The following is a 25,575-nucleotide window of genomic DNA, read 5'->3' as shown; positions in this document are numbered from 1 at the left end:
CAGCAAACACCCGATACAAATCAGCCTTGACAACTGCATGAATCACCTTGACAGTTACCTTAGGAAGGTACTGCAGGATTGGAGCACTTCCCAAAACCTGGGTCTGATCAGAATTCCAGGGGACCTGGGCTGTCAGAAATCCTTGGCCTGTTCTCCAGAAGGCCCAAGATAGCTCAGGCTTCTCAGTGAGTCCTTGTGCCTGATTCCGCTGGGCAGCAGGCCTTTGGCGTAGGATTTAGGTATTCATAAAGACCACTAACAGGTACTTCGTACTGTCCTAGCACCTTACATGTTAGTGCATTCAATTCTTACCACCTTACAAAGTAGGTTTTATTACTTTCTTTGTTCTACTCATTTCACAGGCCCAGAAAAGAGGCAGAGCTGGAATTTGAACCCAGGCATTCTGGTTCCAGAGCACTCATTTTTAACCACTACGATTTTTTTTTAAAAATATAAATTTATTTTTGGCTGCGTTGGGTCTTCGTTGCTGCACGCGGACTTTCTCTACTTGCGGCGGGCGGGGTCTACTCTTCTTTGTGGTGCGTGGGCTTCTCACTGCGGTGGCTTCTCTTGTTGTGGAGCACGGGTTCTAGGCGTGTGGGTTTCAGTAGTTATGGCACTCGGGCTCAGTTGTGGCTCGTGGGCTCTAGAGTGCAGGCTCAGTGGCTGTGGCGCACGGGCTTAGTTGTTCCGCGGCATGTGGAATCTTCCCGGCCCAGGGCTCGAACCCACGTCCCCTGCATTGGCAGGCAGATCCTTAACCACTGCGCCTCCAGGGAAGTCCCACCACTATGTATTTTTGAATAAACAAGATCCTTTTTTTGGATATCCCAAATTCAGCTTTAACTTGGGCAGCTAAGACCAACATGAATTTAGAAATAGCAGTGACACACGTGCAGCCCAGAGGACCCAAAGGTCTCTACTTGCTGGCAGTGATCTGCGTGGCTTCAAGTCCACACTGCCTGGCCTTCCTGGCTGAGGCCACTTAATCCCATTTGTCAAGTTAGTGGCCGCACACATGCCGCCAGCAGCTGTGTTCTTAGCACAGGAACCTAAGGGGGCCTTCTCTTTGTGCAAACAAGCCTTGCAGATGGTGCTGCCCTGCCCTCGTATCTGGTTCTAGTGACCGCTCCCTCACATGTGAATCCTGGCCAGGTTGGTCAAGTGTGGTTGCCTGGATGTCCCGAGGATGGACCAGCCTGCCAGCACAATTTCACATAGGACTCCCAGCAAGTCCTGAAGTAAGCCGTTATCATAGCAAGAACAATCTTTCCACCTCCTGTTTATATACTTTTCTCACAAATGACAAAACAGGCACTAGACACACTGAGACAAGGAGAGCCAGTGTGGGACATGCAGGCATCCAGAACTCAAATCCAGGCAGACCAGGCAAGGTTAAAGCATAGTAATAAATGAGATACAAAGTTGATGTAATTATTTAATGACACAGGAAAATAATGTTATGAAACAAGATGGTTACAAATAGTGGGTAAGGATGACTTACTACACCTTTGATAAAAAAAATGAAAAAGTATGTGTACAAAACACTGGAGGGTTATGTATCAAAATATTGGCAGTATTTACTTCTGTTCAGTGATTAAATATTCTCTTTGCTTTTGTGTACTTTCTGAAACATGATTATTTCTGAAACAAAAAAGAATAGTTACTGGAAAGAGAAAGAGTTATTAAATGCCGGAAGTCCAGCAATCAAGGTCTGAAACCCAGGACATGTCTAGCTAGGGGGACAGTGGTCCAGCCCAGGTGTGGAACAGTGTATCATTCTTTTCTTTTCCTACTGCAGTGCTGTTTACCAGACTGTTTCTTCTACATTTGATACTTATATTTAATAGGAATCTATGAACATGAACTGGTACAACAGCAAAATGCTAGCAACTTTGGTTTTAAATAACTACAAAATGTAATAACCATTCTGTAGTTACAAAACACACTAGAAATAAAACATAAAACACACCAGAAATCAAAAGTTCCTACAACAAAAAACCCCATCTGACTAAACCACTGACTTTGTTGCTCATTCTGATGTGTGTTCATTTTCAATTTTCACCATAAATCTATTTTTGTTTCATGGATCTGGAAGAGGCAATTTTTCTCAAAAAGATGCTTTGCCTTCTAAGTACTATGAAGAGTTGGAAGGGCTCACCAAAATCCAAACCACTTCAAACAAACAAGTTTGACTGAGGAGTGTCACCATTCTCTGTGCCTTAAAAACAAAAGTCTGCTAAGTTACCAAATGGAGAACAGCAGAGTATTACACCTGTAAATGAGGCTCAAAACTCTCAGATCTCATCCCCACCCTACCCTCCATGTCAGGACTGCTGGGGCACTTTATTCAAATAACAATGACAACCCGTATTTCTTACCCTTAAAAAAGTAAAATGGAGAAAGGATCATTGTTTTAAAATCCAACATATAAAAAACACAGTGCCACCTTTAACCGGAGGTGCGTCTTAGGTATTTCCCAAAGCTCTCTGCCCTTTTACGTGGCAGCATTTTCAGGAGGGGTCAGAAAACTACTGAAGTAAGGTCCAAGAAACAACGAAAGGTCCAAGAAACAACCAAAACCAAAAAAATAAACTGAGATAATTTCAGCTGTCCAGTGTCAGCTGCCCTGTGTGGCACCTGCCCTGTGTGGCAGGCTGACACGGCACCCTAAGCCATACACATCTTCAGACGCCAGGAAGGAAAGGTGCCAAAGGAGTTACACTACAACACTAACCAGTCTGGGGAAGAAAAGATTTAAACTTAAACACATTCTATCATCACACAGACTAAGAAGGTCCCCTGCTTCGTCCTTGGCCAATCAAGAAATACTGAACTGTTTTATATCCCCGAAGAGGAGACCCACTGGAAATGTCAGTGCCGGCGCCCCAAGTCCATTCATACTCGTTAGACGAGTCCCAAATCCTACGGCAACAACAATTCCTTTGTTAGAGCAAGAAAAAAAAAAAAAATTCCATTTCAGGACAAAGGCGTGTCTTCAGTGAGAGAACTGCCTGCCGTCAGATGGTTTCCTGCTTATGTGCTTGAAGATCTTGGACTTCTCGACTTTTCTGGCTTTCTGGTAGCCGAAGCCACCGCCGCCGCCCCTTTTTTTAAGTTTGCCGTCGTTGCTGTTCACGTCTAAAGGGGGACGTTAAGGAAATCAAGCAACACAAAGACAAGGACTCCAGTCTACCGTCTGCAGAAGAACCAGCCAGCTGTACCCCAGGGGCCCCACCACCCCTCCCCAGGCCACGAACACACGCGAACATTCCAGACAATCAGTGGCCACGTGACGGTGGAATAAAACTAGCAGGATAGATTTTTAAGGCCAGTGTAATACTTCTATTATTCTTCCACGCAATGAAGCCGAAGAGGTAAATCGGTTAAGTGTGTAGGAACACATTAAGAAATACTCCCAGTGTCAAAACAAAATGACTTTCACCTCTGTTGGGAGCTGATTCAGAGGTGCCTGACCGAGTGGAGCTGCTCTTCCTGTCACACGGGGACTCAACATGTGTTCACAACAGCAGACACTGACTCGATGCCCACGATGCGGACGGCCACCCAAAGGTGGTCCTCCAAGTCCCCGTGGGAGTTACTACCACGGTGTTAGCGAGCAGGCCTCACTCCAGCTGGCTGCTGCTTCTGTTGAAAGTGTGTAATAAAACACATATTACATATCACAACAGAAGCAACTGGACGTGTTCCCTTTGCCTTTTATCTTGAGTAGCTCTTAGGCTATTTTCTTTCGCTGGTCTTGCCATTTCCTTGCACGAAATGCTTCAAGGACTGAGAGGATGAAAGCCCTCTGAGAGGTCCCATCTTGTCTGCAGCTTCAAGATATCCCGCTCCTCTGTGTACCCTGTACAGTGAAGCCACACACCGCCAAGCCCCGCCCCTCTGAGCTTTACCCTGTACAGTGAAGCCACACCCCGCCAAGCCCCGCCCCTCTGAGCTTTACCCTGTACAGTGAAGCCACACCCCGCCAAGCCCCGCCCCTCTGAGCTTTACCCTGTACAGTGAAGCCACACCCCGCCAAGCCCCGCCCCTCTGAGCTTTACCCTGTAGTGAAGCCACACCCCGCCAAGCCCCGCCCCTCTGAGCTTTACCCTGTACAGTGAAGCCACACCCTGCCAAGCCCCGCCCCTCTGAGCTTTACCCTGTACAGTGAAGCCACACACCGCCAAGCCCCGCCCCTCTGAGCTTTACCCTGTACAGTGAAGCCAAACCCCGCCAAGCCCCGCCCCTCTGAGCTTTACCCTGTACAGTGAAGCCACACACCGCCAAGCCCCGCCCCTCTGAGCTTCTCCACACAACGTACAACTCCCCCTGCTGTCTGCCACTCAAATTCGGCGATCTTTTTTAAAGCCATGAACTGTCTCGCTTCTGTAGTCTCCACCCTGACAATTAACCCCTGCCCACCCCACGTGAGCACTGACAAGAGGTCAGTGACCAGCCTGAAGGCCTGGGCCCTGCAGGCCTCAGCCAGAGCAGACACACCAGCCCAAGTGCTAAGCCCCAAGGCCCCCGGTCACGCTTCTGTCCCTTAGTGCCTGGACGAATTCATAACCACAAAGAAAAGGATACTCAAATCAACAAAAGGAGGCACCTTGAAACCAAACGACAGAGCAACCTGAGGCAAGTTTAAGTTATTAACATTAAAGATCTGTTTCAGCGAATGGGAATCATATGCTCGAATGTATGACTTATACGCTTCCTGGGCTGACTTATGAAGGAAGTAGTTCTTTTCAATCAGTTTTTCAAGCTGAAACAGAAAGAAATATTGCTTTTAATGAAATAAAAAAGCACGTCATATAAAACATTTGTTCCACTACACTTGCTCCAAGCTTTGTAATATCTGCAAAATCAGGCTGCAGTTAAGAATGACGACAAAATTCTTGTAAGATACGGACGGAAACAAGGTAGAGAGCTCTGGAATGTGGTCACCAGCGCAACAAGACACGGAAACAATCGCTCGGTCCGAACTTCTCACTTTATGAACAGGGAGACTCGGAGGACAGAGAGTGTCAGTGAGACGCTACGAAGGTGGTGCTGGGACGACCCTTCCTCCCCCTCTGCCCTGCATACCTGAGACTGAATGTCAGAAATTTTGGACCAGGAAAACTCAAATTCACTTAAAGGAACCTAGAAAACAAAAGCATGCAGGTTAGTAAAGCAGGATGGCTCTGATGCAGCTCATCAGGCACTGAAGAGACGGAAGGGGAACAGGCCTGTGGAATTCCCACGGGCCAGACACCTGCTCGCTCGTCTCCCAATGCCAATGGGACAGGCTTAACCTCCCTCTGCTGACTGCACGTGAATCATGCTATGGAATCCTCGTGAAAGAAAAGGCGAGAAACTGGCAGGGGCAATGAACCACTGAAGCCCTTCTCTCTAAATAAAGATCTCGGTGGGTGCAACGTGATGAAGCAGCTTGAAGCTTCCAGCTGAAAGAACCACTAGCCCTTCTCTCCAACACCACACTGCCCTGTGACTGGGGTCTGTGACACTAGGTCACAGTGATCACACACTCCTACAGGAAGGATATTTCTTACCAGTCGTAACTTATTAGATGACTGGGAAAGTGCGAGACCGGTGCTAGATGCTGGGGGAAAAGAACAGCTGCCCGAGTCACGGGCCCTGCCGTCAGGGAGCCTGCCGCCTTGTGGGGAGACAGGTAAGTGATGAGACAACTTGCCGAGCACCCGTGCTGGGGGTCATGAGGAGAGCAGGGCCTCCCAGAGGAGACAGCAGCTAGCGGAAGCAGAGGCTCTCTGAGAGCCAGGAAACAGGCATCTGGAGAAAACGTGCGAGGGCTGATGGCAATCCCTAGGAACCGCTCCACGATGGGGGCAACGAAAATCCACCAGGTGACACTGTGCCGTGAAGAGGCAAATGTTAGGCAAGACAAGGCCCGACAAGCATTCTCACGACCTGGCGACAGAGAGGCCAAAGCCAGATGAGGGCGGACTGGAGACCAAAATCAGAGGAGTTGAAATGTAACCCACTTTTCAAAACGGCAGACTGAGGAAAGGCGACAGGCAGTAGCCACGCTGGACCTCGTGAGAGGAGAGCGGGTTTAGGGTTGAAGTTATTTTTTGGTCAGAGACTTGAGATGGTAAAGAGCGAAGTGCCAGGGAGGGACGGAGTCAACGAAGAGGGGCCCGAAGGAGGAAGAGGTAGGAGGGCATGGGCTCCCTGGGCTTGGGGCGAGGTGCAGACACGTGGAGAAGGGCTGCAGCGGGGGAGCAGGGGCAGAGATGACCGGCGTGAGGGAGCTCGCTCACAAGGAGTGGAGACGGTTTCAAACAGGGCTGCGGGGACGAGAGCGGAGACTGGGGACAGGGACGCACCCTGCGCGACACAGAGCTCAGGGACGGGGCCTCGGGGACAGTCTCCCGCTCACAGTTCCTGGGGGCGACCACGTAAATCTCACCCGCTAAGCTGCTCTAACAACTGTCTGAACGGCATGGCGACGACGCCGGACTCCTCGGACACACCGAGAAATGGTGCTTAAGGCCATGTGCACCAGTAACCAGTTCCTCCCGAGAGCAATCTGTCCCCAGCTTAAGGTTCTCCAAGTGAAGGGCTTTACCTTGGATTGCTTCAAGTAGCGAAGGAAACCCAATTCTTCAGGGCGCAAAATGAGCAAGGCATGCCCTCTGCCGTTCAGGCCTCTGGCTGTTCTGCCCACACGATGAATGTATTCCTTTGATGGAGAGAGAAAACCTGAGGTAACACACTGGTTTCCATGGCAACCTGTGGCGATCTGCACGTCCAGAACCTGCACGGTAGTGGACGGCAGTGTGCCAGCACAGCAGTGTGAGACGGCCCCCACCTCCACCTAGTGGCGCCACACAGCCCGTGACCAAGCTCCCCAAAGCTGGCCCCCCATTCCTTCCGCAGGGAGCATCCGCACAGAGGTAACACAGCCATGCCCGGGGCCAAGGAAAGCTAGACAGAACATTCACATTAATTCTATGACCTAATCAGATGACTATTAAGTGTGCTTCAACTTCAAAAGGGCTTTGGGAAACACATTTAAATGCTGGCTGATAATTTATATAATCTATTGTTTGTTGAAATACCCAATAAAACTTATTTTACTACATATAGTAAAGAATGGTATCTATCTCTGTAAGCAAATTTTATTTCCTTCTGACATCTACTGCTCTTAACCGATCCTTCCAAGCATATAACATGCCTAACCTAAGTCCCACTGACACCTGTCGAATCTCCCTGCACACACCCTCTCTGGGTCCTGCAAAAGCCCTGAATGCTATCAGCCTCAGAGAAGTCCTGCAGTCACTGCACACTAGAGGGGTATTCTGCGGAATGCGGTATTTCTCAGGGAACCTTGGGGTCATCCGGCGGGTCATACTGAACAATCCAGTCCACTTCAGGAATGTCCAGCCCTCTAGCTGCCACGTCTGTACACAACAAGATCCCCGAATCTGCATTGCAGAACTGGAAGAACGTGGTCGTACGCTTGTTTTGTTTCTGCCTTCCCTAGAATCAAAACAAAACATCCATTGGAACAGAAAACTTGAAGTTGTTTGTGGGAGGTCTCGATGTAGAATCCCCAAACTGTGGAACTATTACCCTGCTTTATTTCAAGTTCATAACCTGTCCTATTTCCTCAAGGGATGGTGTCCGCTCCTCCTTTCTGGTTCCCACCCCTCCACCCCCAGCAAAGCTCCCTCCACACAGGACCAGTCACCCACTACTGCCCAAACGACTTAGAACTATGTTTGGAGGAGAGAGCAATACCTCAATCCCCACGATCTATATAGCTTGATAAGTGTAACCTGTTTTTAATAAATTCATCATAATCACTTACATGAATGGCCAAGACAGGCAAATCGATGTAGTTCAGCAACTCATAGTGGTATTTCACGGACTTACAGGACGAAAAGAAGACCATCAGTTTCTTCTTCCGGTTCTTCTTAAGGAATGTAAAGAGGAGGAGGAATCTCTTTTCGGAAGGACAGACAACGTATCCCTAGGAGAGGTGCAAGTGGACAGACACAGAAGAATCAAACGGACATTTTCAGCTTCATCAACTAATATAATTTGATGGAGAGCACAGATTAATACAGCACATACACGGTTATGCCTCACCTACAGCAAAATTACTGCCTTCATTATAACAATGCATTCCTAAAATAAGACTAATTTTAACTCTTTTGATTCCTTTTATTGACTACAATCACTGGATACTAAATACTTCCCATATTTCTGAGACTACCGGTTATTAAGTTCTTGTAATCATAATGTACCAATACCTCTATTAACTGGAACCCTCAAAGTGTATCAATGTTTCATTTTTAGAAGGTCCTTAACAGCAAGACCTCAAATAACCACAGCTTAAGTGCACTGTCCTAAACATGATAACAAAGCTGGGTGAATATATTTTTAAAAACTCAACAACCAGTGAAAGGTTTTTAAGCTGAAGTGTTACAGGAAACAGATCATTCAGCAAAAGACTCAACCTTAAGCTCTATTTTTAATCAAGCTAGTCTGGATCTCTGTCACCTCATTTCCACAGTGAGGCGCCTGAAACCAGCCTCTCCGCCTTCTAGCTCACCTCACATCTTAGTGCAAAAGATTATTAAACAGCAAAATGTTTTTTACTCATCTAAAATTGGCAGTGATATATTCAGTTCATTAACCCATTTGCTTTCTAGACGATCCTCCAAACACTTGCAAGGAAACACCAACGACCCTTAAAATTGAAGGTATTGACAAAACGTACCTGCTCAAGACCGTCCACGGTTGCATGAGCTTTATCGTCATCAACACCAACATACAAGGGCTCCTTTTTCAGAGAAATCCTTGCCAGGTCTTCAACTTTTCGAGTTTGTGTGGCAGAAAAGAGCATGGTCTGTCTGCGGGCTGAAACACACCCACATAAACATGACCCAGATCCTTCAGGGAACCCTTAGAATTGCTTCACAACTAAAAATGCTCTCAGTGGAACTATCAGAAATGAGAGACATGGTATCACTATAAATAGTAAGAAAGGAACATCATGGGACAACTTTAGACATTTGACAACTAAGATGAAATGGACAGTTTCCTTGAAAAAGAAACTGCTAAAGCTTGCTCAAGAAGAAATAGAAAACCTGAATAGCCTTGTATCTATTAAGGAAATTATAGTTAAAATCTTCATGCAAAGAAGACTCCAGCCCCCAATGGCCTCTGCTGTTGAAGTCTATCAAACACTTATGAAAGAAATATTATCAATATTTCATAAACTCTCCAGGACATTGAAGAGAGCTTATTTCCCAACTCACACCTTTCACAAAGTTTTAGCAAAGTGAATCCAGAAATATATATAAAGGATAATGCATCATGACCAAGTGGGGTTTATTCTAGGAATGCAGGGTTGGTTAACAGTTGAAAGTTAACCAATATAATTTACCATATTAACAGACTAAAGAAAAAACATCTGATCATTTCAACAGACACAGAAAAAACATGTCAGAATTTAACATTTATTTCTAATTTAAGAAAAATCTTAGCAAACTAGGAACAAAAGGGATCACCCTCAGTCTGATAATAGGGCATATATATCTAGAGCATCTACAGCTAACATCATACTTAACGGTGAAAGACTGAATGCTTTCCCACCTAAGATCAGGAGTAAGACAAAGATGTCTTCTCTTGCCAGTTCCATTCAGGATTATACTGGAGGTTCTGGCCAGCTCAATCGGGCAAGAAAACAATTAAGTGAAAAATTTTATCTCACAAAAGATATGAAAAAACCTGTACACTGAACTCTGAAACACTGCTGAGAGAAATCAGGGTGCTAATAAACGAAGATCTACCTCATTCACGTGTTGAATGACTCAACATTGTCTTCCACCAATGATCAATATTCAGTACAACCCCAAGACCCCCGGAGATTAACAAACTGATTCTAACATTCATATAGAAATGCCAAGGACAAGACCAGCCAAAACAATTTTGAAAACGAACAAAGTTGGAGGGTTAACACTACCTAATTTCAAGACTTAACAGGAGGAACTGGAAATCCATACACTGCTGATGGGGATGTAAACTGGTACAAGTTAAACATTCACCAGCCACTCCATTCCAAGGTAATCACCCAACAGAAAAGGAGATATATGCCCACAAAAAGAGTTGCAGATGGATGTTCATAGCAACTTTATTTGTAGTAGACAGAAACCGTTAACAACACAGTGGTCCATCAACAGTTAAATGGATAAACAGGTTGTGGCATATTTATACACGAGAACGTCACTGAGGAATAAAGCAAAGAACTACTGATATGTGTAACAGCACAGACGAATCACAGAAGCATCTGCTGAGCACAAGAAACCAGACAAAAAGAGAGTTACACTGCATATGAATTCATATGAATCCCTGGAAAATGCAAACCGATCTACAATGACAGAAATCAGATCCACAGTCACCTGTGAGAGAGAGGTGCGTGGCAGCTGTTGGAAGCGGGGGACAGTGAGAGGGAGGGATTACAAAGGCGCACAAAGAAAGTTCTGAGGGTTATGGAAATGTTCACTGTATGGATTGTGGTGATGGTTTCGAGGTGTAAACAGGACAAAAACGTATCAAAGCATACATTTAAAATATGTAGATTATTATGTTAATTATACCTCAATGAAGCATTAAAAAACTAATTGTATAATGCACCGAACCATGGTGTTTTTATAGACATAAGCAGTTTATAATGTTTCAAGTACTATAACCAAGGTATGTACCACTCAAACATAACACAGAAGGCAGCAAGTCGATGGCTACCAGGAGATGTGAGATGGGGTGGCGGGGACGGGCGGGGACGGGCGGGGACGGACGGGAACGAGACGTACGTTAAGACTGTTCGGCTCGCACGGCAGCCTCTCAAATGGCAAAACCACTGCATTAAGTCACTAGTGAGAGTGATGCTTATGTTGCAAACTACATCTGAGGGTGACCGGCACAACCACTTCACTCGCTAAATTAAAATTCTGACATTAGTAGTTTTCATACAGGAAAAACTCTCATCTACTTCCAACAGCTACTCGGCAAACCACATGCAGATGCTACCTACTTACTTGGCAGAAGTTTAATAATTTGCTTTAATTCTTCTTCAAACCCAACATCCAAGATACGATCAGCCTCATCAATAACCAGACACTGTAGGTTTTTATACATAAACCCTGGGGTATTCTGACAAGACAAAGGACAAAGAAAAACTGTTAGCTGTCAAGTTTATGTTTCACACAGACAAAAGATGGGGACCACACAACAGTGTTCTCTTACCTGCATATGGTCCAGGAGACGGCCTGGTGTGGCCACAATGACGTTGATCCCATTGGCAAGCTTCTGTGCTTCAGCAGATCTGTTGCTGCCACCCATTATTAACCCATACGTGTGAACATGGTGTGTCATCAGCTCCTTAAGGACACCAAAAGTCTGCATGGCCAGTTCCCTAGTAGGTGAGAGAATAAGGACTCCTGTTCCTAAAAAGCAAAACAGGATATACAGTGAAAGTCCAACTGTAGTTATCACCAGGAGTCCACCAACAGCTACAACAGACTTCCAGTGAGATACTGGCAGAAACAGTGGGACCACAGACTTACCATTCCTGGGCATGAACTTTAACTTAACAACGAGTTCAACTGCAGGAATGAGAAATGCCAGGGTTTTGCCACTGCCTGTTTTTGCAGCTGCTAGAAGATCCCTAAAAAATAAAAAGGAAAAGGAGAGAGACATTTAGTCTACTCACTCAACAAGTACCATGTACTATCACACATGTTTTAGGCACTGAGGCTAGATCATAACAAGAAAAAAGTCCCCACCTTCTCTATCACTGAAATCAATCACGTGGGTTAAATACTCAACTCAAAAATAAGAATTGTGCTAAAAACAGAAGCGAACAATTTTCTCCAAACATCAGTAAATAAGCTAAAGCCTTTAACGAAGGTTGGGTATGTTACCCAACACGGTGCAAGATCGATAGAACATACTGGTATTTTCTTTCCAAACTACTAGCGCTAAAAATAGAGATACTAATGCCCAAACCTCAATGTTAATCATACCTGCCTTCCAGAAGTGGTCTGATACTTTTATGCTGAATTTCAGTCATGTTTGTAAAGCCCATTTCTTTTATTGCCTTCAGAGTGTTCTCATTGACAAGATTAGTCAGAGAATCAAACAAAGTATCCTCAAAAGCTCCTAAGGAGAAGACAGTTATCATTAGCAAATTTATCTTTTCTTAATAGTTAATATTGCTAGTTTCCTAAATTAGTTTTGCTGATTGAAAACATTACTGGGTTGGTGTCAAGCTTAGAAGAGCTTCTTCCAATAAGAATAAACCCCAACCATTCCTATAGAATATCAAGAAAAAAACCTTATACTTTCAAAGTTTCTCCACTGCTAATGGCTGTGTGATGTAAAGTCCAGAGCCTATACTGTAACAAAATAACAGACGGAGAGGTGGTACAGTCAAGGGACTTGTATGAAATGAAAATGCCAAGGTGGTGGGAAGGGGAGAGGGGAGAGATGGGGGTGGTTTGCTGGGGGAGAGTTCAGAGAGAAATGAAATGTTTAAGAAATGTGAAATAAAAAGTGAAAACATTCAGTGTAATAAAAACTGAATATGAAATCAATCAAAATAGTAACTCTCACTCCAAAAAGACAACTGAGAAGAGTCAGATGTAGCCACAGATGGTTAGACTGTACCCACAGATCAGGTGTGCTGTGGCTCTCCAGCAGGGGGAGGCATCAGGATCACCCGGGAGCTCCCCGCCCCACACGTGCCCTGGCTATAACCCAAGTTTTGGCAACCTTGACACCACTGACATTTTGGGATGGATAATTTTTTGTTGTGAGAGGCTGTCCTATGCATTATAGGATGTCCTGCAGCATCACTGACCTCTGCCTACTGGATGCCTGTAGCCTGCCCTCAGTTCTGACAACCAAACATATTGGTGGCCAACCCTCATGGTTTGCCTGGGACAGAGGTTTAAGGGATGCAGGACTTTGAATGGGAAAACTGGGATGAGCTGGTCACCCTACCTGGGAGGTAAAATTACCCTGTTTGAGAACCACTGCCATAACCTTTGCAATTTTGATTATGGAGATTGGGTGCTGGGCCTCAATTATTAAACAAAAAAACCCAAACCAAATAACCCAAGCAACTGCTAGATATTTCTGGTTAGGAGCAACTGATTCTAGCTTAAACGCTTGACTTTACAGGTAAAGAAATAGAGGCTAAAGGAGGTGACTCTGGCACAAGCCCCTCAATAATGTTAATTTCACCCTTCTCTTTTAGTAACGGAGCCAGTAACGAACCTCTGGGTTCCAGACTTCCGGGCCAATGATTTTCCTACTACTACATGAAGTGAGCTTTAGAAAGTGACAAACCAAAGGAACAGAGGACCCCAAGAGCTATTCGTGTGCATGTCAAAATATTTAGTGTTAGAAATAAAGAAAAGGGAAAAACAGAGAAAGAAACAACAGGAACTAAGGCACACAACGTGGATGATAAAAATAGTTAAGCTATAAATCCATTTCTTGTCAATACTTATCTTTTCCAGGTAAATTAAATGCCACAACTGAACTTTTAGATAATCCAAGGAGGCATGACATTTTAGAGAAGATCTATCTGGAAAGCACTGATAGCTACCTGTCAGTCCCAGGGGCAGGCTGGGCACCATGCTGTCATCGTCCTCATTGTCTGGCTTCTCCACACTGTTTCCTGTTTCTTCAGGAGCCTGGGCACCATCTTCAGAGTCTCCTTTGTCTTCAGTTTTTGCTTTTTTGGAATCTTTGGATTAAAGGACAAACCCCCCACAAATTTTTTTCTTAAAATAAGAATACCAAATGAGACCACAAAATAAAAGATGTGTGATGCAAAAAGGCGTATTTTCAAAAGCTTAACATATTTTCAGTTTTAATTTGCTAAGAATCTCTTTTTCCTGATTAAAAAATCTGGCTATATTAAAAAACCCAGTGGGACACACAGATTTGCCAACAAACTTTATTTTTTAGGCTTCTTAATACATATTCTTTTCCTGAAGTATAGTTGATTTACAATATTGTGTTGGTTTCAGGTATATAGCGAAGTGATTCAGTTCTACATACATATATGTATATGTTGACATTCTTTTTTAAAAATTCTTTTTCATTATATTGACTACAGTTCCCTGTGCTATACAGTAAATCCTTGTTCTTTGTTTTATGTATGGTAGCACGCATCTGTTAACCCCATACTCCCAATTCATCCACCCCCTTCCCCTTTGGTAACCGTAAGCTTGTTTTCTGTCCGTGAGTCTGTTTCTGTTTTGTAAGTTCATTTGTACTATTTTTCAGATTCCACATATATGTGATATCATATAATATTTCTTTCTCTGTCTGACTTACTACTTATATATTGTACCATCTTAAGTGAGCAAGAAATTTTTTATAAGCTGAACTAAACAATTTAAGTATGTTAATCACACCCAGTTCTATAAACTTCACTGAGAAAAACAAGGGCAAGTCATTAACGTTTTTAAAAAAAACTTATAACAAGCGTGGTCTTTCCTCCTATGCCATTAAACATAAATTTTCTATAAAAGCTAACTTTGTTTTAAAGGGGAACAGAAACACAAAAGGCTCTTCATGGTACTAGAGGCAGACTACAAAGCAAGAGCAACAATCTACTTAGCTGGGCGACAGAACCTGGCCTGTTCCTTGAATGTAAGTGGTGAGGGGAGGAGAGGGAAGGCCTCCTGGCTTTTCATTTCTACATCCACGACTTTCGTAACACAGTCCCCTAAACTACCTTCCCAGTCTCACCTCCCATCATGCTCTTAAATGTTCCACCCTGGGCCAAATGGGTTGACTGCCGTGCTGGGCTTTGACAAGTTTCTGGCAGTTAGTGATGCTCGTTAGAACAGAATCGACCTAAACCAGAACTCAGGACTCTCTGTAGCCCAGGACTGGCCTCTTCCTTGGACCTTACTACCACCCTTCTGGGAAATGGTCAACACTGCAGGACCCACACGTTCAAAGGCCATGGATATTATCAGCTGGTCTTCAAGGCTTATTACTTGTTTTCCTTAAGACAGTTCTTAAAGGTTACCAATAGGATTTAAACTCCCAGCCCTGTGATTCAATGCTTGAGAGAAGAAATAATATCACTTCCTTAGGCATACTCAGAACAAGAATCCTAAGGGCACTAATAATTTTAGAATAGGATTACAATCACTTTAAATCAAAACTGTAATGTCTAATCCTCATGCTTTTCTCTATCTTATTTCACTTTCTGTTTAAACGATTTCCCATAACTTACAAATGTATTATAGCCTGTAGGTAGCAAAAAGACAGCCATGCATGTTTGGAAAATTCAAAGTGTCTTTCTAAATGAAACCTTTATTTCAGACAAAAGATGAATAGGATATGCTAACACAAGTGCTGGCAAACTTCTATAAAGGGCTAGACTGTAAACATTTTAGGCTTTGCAGGCCATATGGTCTCTATCACCACAAAGGCCAAGTAAAATAATGGGCATCTCAGTGTTCCAATTAAGCTTTATTTGCAAAAATAGGCAGAAGGCTGAATAGTTTGCTGACACCTGTTCTATCCTGTCTTGAAATCTCTGCTTGCTCACATTTCAATTAAAATGCCTGTTCTTTCACCTAAGCTTATTCAATCCAAGAATCTTGCAAAAGAAAATAGCCCTGCCTCCCCAATCCTGGCCATTCTACTCACTTGGAAATTAACGTTCCATTTATTCAGAAGTTTCCTAACTGCTATTTTATACACTTTGCATATCCAAATTATCACTAAGTTGCCTTTCGAAGGTAGGAATTTATTGTAGGAAAAAGGAATGGGGCAAAAAAGACGTAAATGAGAAGAATCACTAATGCAAAGTCCTTGACACATAAAGACCCAAGAAGATAGATTCTACTACCAGCCCAGATTTCTTTAGTGTCAGTAATTCCATAATTCTCTTTGGAAACAGGTAAACGTAAAATATTTTCCATAAGATCTTATGGAAAAACCCGAATGAACTTTTTGGCCAGCCCAATACTATGTCATAGTACGTTCTGTTTATCATAAAAAGCTCAGATAGTTAACTGCCAAAGAAGAGCAGTATTTTGAGAAACGTTAAACTGCAATCCGCCCCCCCCCACAACGTTTGCTTTAGCTACCAGGCTAGTTTCTCGTATGCCAGTAAGTACAGAGGAGTCTTGCGTGTCATGTGGACATAAGAAGAAGAGAGGAAAAGCAGAATGAGAACTTGAAAACCTGAATAGCTTAAGTTCAAAGAAAATACATACCAGGCCCAGTATCATCCACTATTTTTCTCTTTTTCTTCTTCTTCTTCTTTTTTGATTCTGAATTGGGAGACTGCAATGCTGCTTCTCCACTGGTCAGTGTGGTAGATTTCTTGGAGGATTTTTTAACTTTTACATTTTCCACTGTTTCTTTAGGTAAGTCTCCATTTTGGGCTTCTGACCAGCCTGCATTCATAGACTGTTTCAGGAATTTTTTAACTTTTCCACCTACTACTGCTTCTTCAGAGATGTCTCCATTTTGGGTTTCTGACAAGCCCACAGTCACAGACTGTTTTAGGGCCTTTTTAATTTTTCCACCTCCCACTGTTCCTTCAGACACATCTCCGTTTTGAGCTTCTGACAAGCTCACAGCTGAGGCCCCTGTTTAAAAACAGAGCACACACAGTGACAAAGAAGGAGAGGTTTACTTGGAAACGCTGGTATCCCAAATGAGAAATGTCACGGCTTCCAGGACTGAAAGGATTTAGTTTCTACTTCCCTGTCATGTATATTAAAACACCTTCCAATTTTACAGTGTTCTACTGCAGGACAAATAAATTAAAAAAAAAAAAAAAAAAAAGGAAAGCTGCATTGATTTTTTAACTTCAAAAACCACATCTCTGTCCGTAAGGAGTTAAAAGTCTGGATCAGGAAAACTTCAGTGAGGTTAAATAAACAAATGGGGCCAATGTTACTTACAAAATATACATTCTAATATTAGGTATTTGATATACTTTCCTAGACATCAGTGAATTGAAAACTCTGTTGATATAACCACTTATTTGTCTTGATATTTATCATATATAAATGCCTAAGACTGTCTTTACAAAAGCTTCTGTTTACACACAGAAGAAGCACCATCTTTTGTTACCTTTAACTAAGAAGTAGTTAGCAATGCTTTGTTATTCTATAGGAAATGGAAATATAAGGGAACTTCAAAAACATTATTCCTAAAACCCACACACCTCTTCTCTCCTCCAGAATTTCTTTCAATCAACTAATCTCTGCAGAAAACCAGCTAGTGTAAGGCATTATGCCTCCGACACTGCCCTAGGGGGCTTCCGAATTATACAGGACCAAAAAAGGTTATCATAACTTCAGGATGTCTGACCCACTGTCAGGAAGTTAGGACTGCAAATGAGGTAGGTAAAGAAAAGTGACATTCAGGTAAAATGCTTTTCACGGAAGTCTTTAAAGATGCAAATACGTAGAAGTTCTTAAGAAATTTACAACCTAAAGTTAGGGGTGACAGGAAGACAGGGCACGAGATTACGCACATGCGTATGATATGTGCAAAAAGACATTTTGGGAGCTGAAAATGATGGAGTTCAAGAGTCGAAACAGAGGGCAGGTGCGTAGGGGAAGGCAAGGTTATCAGGAATGTTCTGTGAAGAATGACACCCAGCTTGTTCTGAAGCGACAGAGACATGAGATAGATGATGTGAAAGGAAGATGGGGGGAGGTGAGAAAGTCCCACGTGCCTGATTGGAAATGGGGGTTGGGGATGACCCTAGAGGTGGTGAGGAAGTCAGAAAGGGAGGGTGGAAGTGGGGCAGGCTGGAAACGAACTCTAGAGGCCTCCTGCCCGAACTCTGTAAGGACAAACTGCTGCTCAGAAAGGGCAGATCGGGGGCCACGCGGAGAGTCGGCATCTGCGCGGGGCCCGACGGGAGGCCGCCCCGGGCTGCCTTTCCACGCTCCGCAAGCACGCGCGCTCTGCGGGGACGCTGCCAGCGCTACATCGGGGCCGCAGGGCCTCCCCACCAGCGCCGCTCGGCCCCGCGGCCGCCGCAGGGCGCCACGGCCCACGTGCTGGCTCCCTCCGCAACCCAGGCCGCCGCGAAGCTCAGCGCATCTCACCCTGGAGCTTTAGGTTTCGCTGTCGCAATTTGAGGTTCCGCTTCTCGATCTTCTTGCGTAAAAGTTTCATCGGTAAATGAGACATGTTGTCGGTGAAGCGCCTTCACGGCCGCGCCGCAACCCGGCTTCTCTGCTCTCCCCGGTGACGTTACTTCCTTCCCGGCCACACGAGCTCAGTTCAGCCAGCCGGAAATACGTCACAGGAGCGCTCGCGGTCGGCGGAGCGGAAGTGGGCCCGGAGCGGAAATGCTTCCGGGCTCGTGCGCCGTCTTACCCTGGGAGAACGGATTCTCTGCAGCGCCGTCTAGGGGAACGTAGGCCTGGCTCTGCACTGTGTTCCTTCCCGGTGTGCCCGAGCCTGCAGAGCACTGGGGACATTTGGTAGTGTGAGCTTCTCCGGGGGAAGTGGGAAAAATCAAGGCCGAGGAGAGGGCCTTAGGGAGTCTCCATTCTTATGTTCCTACCCTCTTTGGATCCTGGACGATGTAAGTTGAGTAGTACCTGAATTTCGTATATGTGTGTTTTCAAACTTGTTTGATCGCTCTCCTTAGTGAGAAATGCACTTTCCATGTCACTTGCTACCCAGTAATCCACACATAAATATAACATTTCTCAAAGCAATACCCTAATTCTTGTTTCACTTTGATGTTTTTCCTTCGATACCATTCATCCCATCCTAAATTCTGAGTCCGTTAAATATTCTGATTAGAATGCATTTAAATTGATTTTACTACTCTATTAAAGGATTGGCTGCAGTTTGAAAAATGAAGGTTTATAATCCCCAAAGCTCATACCCACAGACCCTTCAGAAGTCAGGACAGAAATTACAATCTGGCTGGCCAGTAGACATTTTTGTGTGTGTGGAAGAGGGTACATTAAAAAAAAAAATGTTATCAACATTAAAAATTTGGGATAGTTCTTGTGGAAATTCACATTTTTCTTTAAAAATTGGTCCTAATGGGCTCAAATTCCCCTTGGCAATAATCAATTTGAGCTGAACGATAATTGGAAGGGTTAATGAAAGCTAGAATAATTTGTTCACTTGGAGTGGCAGAGCATGAGCTCATAGGGATTAGACATAATCATAGGGAAGAAGAGAGAGGGAGAAAACTTGGGAGGGAGTTTAAACAGAATGTAAATAAACTGACTGAGAAATCACGTTGAATTGGACTAGAAATTGAGACAAACCATGATGTGCTTAAGTTGTTACTAATTCGGTGGGTTAACGGATGAGTCAGAAATTTAAACTGGCACACACGCACAGACACACACACACACAGACACACACACATAGACACACACACCCACAGACACACACACATAGACACACACACCCACAGACACACAGACACACACAGGCACACAGACACACACACACAGACACACAGATATACATACATGCATACATACACACATATCTCAGTTTAAATATATATGTGGCAGTTTAAATTGATATATATCAGTTTATATATTTGTCTATATACATTGTATTTTTTATATTTAAAAATTTTTTTGTATATTGTGAAGTTTTGACATCTTAAAAAACTCTGGCTGGAGAGAGATTGCTCCTCCAGGGACTAGCCAGTTTTTAGAGAGAGCAAAAGACTCAGCCAGGAGCATGCCTTTAATATGCAAACTAAGTAATGCAGAGCCATACCTCCTCCATCTGGCCCATGTACCCCAAGAGGCAATATTCCTCTGCCTTAATCATCCCAGGGCCAGGTACCAAGCAACTATGGACCACTCCTATAGTTTACAGCCCACCTAAATTATTTAAACCAGTCAACTGCAAACTGTTTATTTTTCCTTGCTTTGCTTTTCCTGAGGAACCTCCAGTAAAGGCTGTGGCCTAGGCTCTCCCTTTGGTCCTGCCGCTTCTGCCTGTATGGGATGCTGGTGCTTTCCCATGTGGCCCTGCATGGTGTGGCATGCCTCCTCCTTCTAGTACCTGTGAGTATAATAAACTTTGTTTTCGTGAGCCTCTCCTGTGTCTCCTCTTGTGGTCATACCTGACGATCACATGAAAGAGCACAGAATATACATACATATCTAATTCTCTCTATATATACATAAACATATATTCACATGATTACACACCTGAATATTGGGTCTGTGACTTTGAAATTCACATCCATCACTCTTAGGTGCAACAACTAATATCTTCCATACTTTCTTAAGGTACATGGAAGTGCTTAATTTTAGGGATTGGCAACCTTTCAGTAGCCATATATAAGGCTATTGATGCCACTTTTTCTAGACTTTTAGGAAAGGGATGAGAGGTGATAACCTTGCATCAACTCTCAAAATTGGGGGTAGGAGTTTTAACAGAGTGAATTTCCAAGACCAGGTCTGGTAAACAAATAAGTATCACTGGATTGGACTTCAGAAAATATCTGTGAGGTTTGGAGAGGTGGCAATTAAAAACATGTGCCTCTGAAAATCCTTTTGTCTCTCACTGCTAGAGCCTATCTTAATATCTATTTAGTATATGTTTGTAAATGTCTTTAGAACTTTTTGCCTTGGTTCTCCATCCCAGATGTCTGTCTCCCCAGAATATATTCATTTCTCAATTATTAACTCATTTAGCAATTATTTTCCGAGCATATCTGTGCTATGAGTATGTGATTGGTGTGTGCTAAGTTCTGAGAATAGAACTGTGGGTAAGATCGATGTGGCTCGCCTTTGTGGAGCTTACAGAACGTACATGGAAAACAACCATGGTAAACTGTGCAGTGAGAAGGGAAGTACATGACAGGAAAAACACCCTAGTCTGGAAGTGGAGTCCTTCATTCAGTACCCACTGTGCATGTACACTGGGCTAGAGGCAGGCAGAACAGGGCGTGGAGATGATGTCTTTTACCTGCCTACTAGAAATATTTAAATTTAATATGGACCATATTCCTTACCCATACCATTCTTTCAATTTCATTTGAGATCCTTAAGGCTTAGACAAGTGTTTGTATAATAAAAAGCAGATTTGTCCGTGCAAAATTTCTTCTCATTCAAAAAAAAAAAAAAAAAGCCTCACTTCACTGGGAAAAGAAATCAGTCTATTTCACAAATCCCTTAGAATTTGTCAGAAATAACTGACTCACTCTCTAATCACTGTATTTGGATGCTTGAAACGTTTTCCTAGGGACTTTCAAATGCTATTTTCTATAAGGTTAACCACCCTTTAGTGTGTAGGAAAGTGCTACATTGCTGTAAGTAAGTGGGGTGTTGCACCCTTCATGTGGCTTGACCCTGGTTCTCGGTATTGTCTTAAGCAGATGGCAGATGCTTGAGAAATGTCTTCATCAATGAACTGACAGATATGAAAATGAGAGAGCATTTTAGGGAGCATTGCCACAATTCTCCAAGTCATGATTATTGCAGTGGTTCTAGGGACTAGAGTATATAACCTTTCTCTAAGTGTATTCATTTGTAATTTAAAAAAATCTACTCTGTTCCAGGTACTGTTTCGGGCCCTGGGAATCAGCAGTGAACAAGACAGACAAGGTCTTTGTTTCCAGGGAGCTTAGTGCCTAGAGAGGGACTAAGTGCCTAGAGAGGTACTACTGTACAGTAGTACAGTAAAACAGATATTAATCAGTTAAATAAGTGAGCGAACAACGTAACTTTTCTTGGAGCTAAATGCTGGAGAGACATTAAAACAAGATGATGTCATATAATAGAGAGAGACGGATAGGAGGCCAGGGCAGCATGCTACTCAGGGTGGGAGGTATTTTTGTGGAGCCAAAGTCAGCCATGCAAAGATCTGAGGCCAGAGAAAAGGCTGGCAATGACAAGCCTTAGTATTCCATTAAATAACAGTACAGGACCACAAGAGCAGCTATGCAGGGGAGAGTCCAGGGCTTGGGCCAGGCTTGGGGAGGGAGGCTTGAAAAGGTATAGGGATTGGTGGGGGAAAGTGAGAACTTCAAAAAGACACCTTCCTTTGACTACCTGCCCCCTGAGCCCTCCAATCTGACCACTGATGACAGAATCATAGACTGACCTTTGCTCATCCAGTACCTTGTGGAAATAAGAGTTCAGAATTGGGATTTACTTTAATACACTTTTTATTTGGCATGACTTTATTTATTTATTTTTAAAATTTATTTATTTATTTATTTATGGCTGTGTTGGGTCTTCGTTGCTGCACAGGGGCTACTCTTCGTTGCGGTGCGCAGGCTCTAGATGCGTGGGCTTCAGTAGTTGTGGCTCGCAGGCTCAGCAGTTGTGGCTCGCGGGCTCTAGAGCGCAGGCTCAGTAGTTGTGGCGCATGGGCTTAGTTGCTCCGTGGCATGTGGGATCTTCCCGGACCAGGGCTCGAACCCGTGTCCCCTGCATTGGCAGGTGGATTCTTAACCACTGCACCACGGGGAAAGTCCTGGCATGACTTTAGATTTACAAAAATTTTGCAATGATAGTACCCACCACTCAGCTTCCCCTTATGTTAACAGCTCATGTAGCTGTAAGACATTTGTCAAAATTAAGACATTAAGACTGGCAAATTACTATTAACTAAATTACAGATTTATTCAGATTTCACCAGTCTTTCCACTAATATCTGTTTTCTGTCCCAGGATTTTTGCCATTTTCTAAATAATCCATGTGAATAAATGAGGGTAGTGGCTACCAGCCAGAACCTGGTAAGTTCTACATCTTATTTCCTAACATGTCATTTTTACTGGTTCTTTATTTTACAACCGAAGATCTCTCCTCCTCCCATGCTTACTTACCCTGTCTTTCCCAAGGTAGTGTTGTCATAGTAATTTTAACAACCACCAGGTCAACTTATTTCCCTAAAAGAATTTTGAAAATGGGCCACTTTCAGAGAATGAGTTTAGGGAAGCAACTGCTACCCCCCAACCCTCTACCTAGCTGCTTTACTACAGTGAGAACTATGAGAAGTCTGACTCTTCACCAACTGATTTCATGCAATTTATCAAACTACCTTCCTATATTACACCTATTGTCTGGGTCTTTACTTCACAGTTAATTTTCCATTCTTGAAGACAGGAGTGTTGTTTCATTCATCTTTAGAGACCACCGACATTTAGAACTTTCCATTCATTCACTGATTCTTTCAAACTAGTATCTATGAATCCATGATGATGTGACAGGTAATTGGCTATATGCTGGCAATATAAAGTTAAATTAGCCAAAGCTCCCTCTGTCAACATGCTCACAATTTTGGAGAAAGTCAAAGATGTCTCCCTTCCCATTTAGACTTCCCATGCCAGCACAGTGCCTGGATTTATGTAGACCCTCAATAAATGTTTGACACCCTGTTTTGAGAAGACTTCTCTGACAGCAGTGGAGAGAATAGAGGTGAGATGATCAATCAGGTGGTGTTGCAATGGTTCAGTAGGGACATTATGAAGATCATGGGGCTGGAACAGAGTGAATTTCAATATATTTTCTGAGAAAGAATTAACGTAACTGGGTGACCAGTTGGATGAGGGAGTTAAGAGAGAGGGAGGAGTAGAGGATGCTTCTGAATTTTCCAGCTTGAGATGTGCTGTATAGAATACAGGAAGAGAAGAAAGCTTGGAGGACAGTGGTGGAGAGGAGGAAGGGGAAAGGGAAAATGAGCTTAGTGGGAACATTTAGTTTGAGAAGAAGTACATATAATAGAGGGCCCACAAATACCTCTTGAATGAGTGAAGGTAGGGATGGATTGCTGCTTGAATGTCAACGGAAAGATGGGGAAGATGGACTAAATGGGGCGAATGTTTTTTCTGTATAAAATTCTGAGTCTGTGATGCTAATTGCCCAGTATTCTTGGCAGCCGGAGCAGGTAAAGGAGGAACAAGAACAGGTGGCACAGGACCTGGGTCCTAAGCATGGATAGAATTTGGTTGTGGAATGGCATAACAGAGGTGTAAGCTGGGGTTGAACCTCCTGTCAGCAAAGGAGTAGAGTCATTAGAAGTTTTTGAGGGCAGTTGGGTAAGTAATAGGGAAGATAAGGAAATGTGGAAACAGATTGTAAGGTCCTTAAGTAAGAGCCTGAAGTTTAGGCATAATGTATGACAATATAGGCTCTTGAGAAGGGCAGTGGGGATGACCAAAGTTATGCTCTTGGAGGACTTTTTTGTCAGCAATGTTCAGGAGGAATTGGATACGGGAGGGAATTGAGACTGGCTGGTGGCTGTTTTGCTAGTCCAGGAATAAAGTGATGGGATTTCATGGTGCTTGTTTCATGCCCCCATGTGGTCTCCATTGCTTGGCACACCTTCCCCTCCTTCCCTGCCTCCACTTAGTTTTGCCCCCCCCCCCCAGTCAGCTACCTTCTCTTCATCCTTCAAGACTCTGTTTCAGTGCAGCCCCCCTCTGGGGAGCTCCCCCAAACCCCTGTGGGCTGAGCTGCTCACTCCCTCCTCGGGACTGCCTGTGCATTGTGTTTCTACTGATGCTCCTGGATGGTAATGTGTTCTCTGGAATATCTTTCTTTCTAGTACCCTGTGAGCTACTTAAAGACAGAGATACTATCCTTCGGTTCCAGAACTCTGCCTAGCACATAGTAGGTACTCAGTGAATTGAATTAAATTATGTTGGATAAATTAATGACAGGGAAAATGGAAAGAAAAGTATGGATCAAGGGTGAATTTGGAGGATAAAACTGGAGAGATTTACTGATTAATTTAATCAAAAGAAGAACTGTCACCTATAGAGTTGATGTATTCATTGAGGGTAGAGTGGGGGTGGTGATCTGTAATGGGAGTAATAAATTCCGTCTGGAACATACTTACTGCCATAGACAGTAAGTCCCCTGCATACTGACCTCCAAGCTGCAAACTTTCAAAGATGCGGACGTGAATTCGCATGTCCAGTCACACAAGTTAGTTCACATGTCTGGCGTACATTGTCATGTGCGCGCATCCGCTACAAGTGGTTGTGCTTTTGTGTACTTTACAATACTGTATAGAGTATGTAGTACAGTATCTTTATTTCAAGCCCAGGATGTCCAGAAGCAAGCGTAAAAGCAGCGGTGATGTAGCTGGTACTGCTAAGAAGCGCCAAGCAATAAGGATGGAAACAAAAGTGAAAATAGAGAGTGGAGCAAGGCAAAAAGATGGTAGACATCGCTCGTTCTTATAACATGAATTGTTCAACCATCGGCACGGTTCAAAAGAACAAGGACGAGATCGTGGAACATGTGAAGTCTGCTGCGCCGATGATGTTGACAATAATATCGAAGAAGCGTGGAAAAGTGAGGGAGGAGACGGAGAAACTTCTCAGTGTGTGGTTGCAGGACCAGCATCAGCATTGAGTCCCCCTCAGCTTAATGCTGATTCAAGAGAAAGCTAAAAGCCTTTATGAAGACTTGAAAAAGAAACATGGCAAAGAATCAGAGGGTGCATCTTTTCATGCCAACCATGGCTGGTTTCATTAGTTCAAGGCTAGAGCCAACCTTCACAAGGTAAAAGTAAGTG

The 25,575-nt window shown here is 43.7% G+C and overlaps 1 protein-coding gene and 1 long non-coding RNA gene across 8 annotated transcripts in view; one reads left to right on the top strand and one right to left on the bottom strand.

The window, feature by feature from the left end:
* Window positions 1-1,425: 1,425 nt before the first annotated feature.
* DDX18 (DEAD-box helicase 18) lies at window positions 1,426-18,335 on the bottom strand. 2 transcript variants are annotated; one of them, XM_082397892.1, is made up of 14 exons: window positions 18,153-18,335; window positions 16,296-16,673; window positions 13,655-13,795; window positions 12,066-12,201; window positions 11,607-11,707; window positions 11,287-11,486; window positions 11,079-11,193; window positions 8,759-8,898; window positions 7,844-8,005; window positions 7,360-7,512; window positions 6,599-6,712; window positions 5,092-5,148; window positions 4,591-4,768; window positions 1,426-3,141 (listed from the first exon to the last, which is right to left on the bottom strand). In XM_082397892.1, exons 1-14 carry the CDS (start codon window positions 18,235-18,237, stop codon window positions 2,999-3,001), a joined length of 2,103 nt encoding a protein of 700 aa, XP_082254018.1. In that variant the 5' UTR covers window positions 18,238-18,335; the 3' UTR covers window positions 1,426-2,998. The 2 variants fall into 2 exon arrangements, with proteins under 2 accessions (XP_082254018.1, XP_082254019.1); XM_082397893.1 differs by lacking the exon at window positions 5,092-5,148.
* A 76-nt stretch (window positions 18,336-18,411) lies between these two features.
* The window catches only part of LOC309631468, a 102,757-nt gene continuing 95,593 nt past the window's right edge, over window positions 18,412-25,575 (top strand). For 4 of the 6 annotated variants that reach the window (XR_014246268.1, XR_014246270.1, XR_014246271.1 and 1 more), the window contains exons 1-3: window positions 18,414-18,637; window positions 19,979-20,102; window positions 22,721-22,786. This is a non-coding gene — a long non-coding RNA (uncharacterized lncRNA). Of the gene's footprint in view, window positions 18,638-19,978; window positions 20,103-22,720; window positions 22,787-25,575 lie in introns of all 6 variants that reach the window. The other 2 variants (XR_014246269.1, XR_014246273.1) reach the window with 2 other exon arrangements.

Source organism: Balaenoptera borealis (assembly GCF_965194805.1).
Source record: "Balaenoptera borealis genome assembly, chromosome: 6".
NCBI lineage: Eukaryota > Metazoa > Chordata > Mammalia > Artiodactyla > Balaenopteridae > Balaenoptera > Balaenoptera borealis.
The sequence above is the reverse complement of the archived record's forward strand: the minus strand, read 5'-3'. Positions and strand labels throughout refer to the sequence as shown.

Excerpts from the sequence above, each read along its gene's own strand:
- DDX18 (XM_082397892.1), bottom strand. The coding sequence starts at position 18,237 with ATGTCTCATTTACCGATGAAACTTTTACGCAAGAAGATCGAGAAGCGG. Across the intron at positions 12,202-13,654 it reads CCTGCCCCTGGGACTGACAG|GAGCTTTTGAGGATACTTTG; the intron begins GTAGCTATCAGT and ends TCTTCTCCTTAG. Across the intron at positions 7,513-7,843 it reads TGCCTGTCTTGGCCATTCAT|GGAAGGCAGAAACAAAACAA; the intron begins GTAAGTGATTAT and ends TTTTGATTCTAG.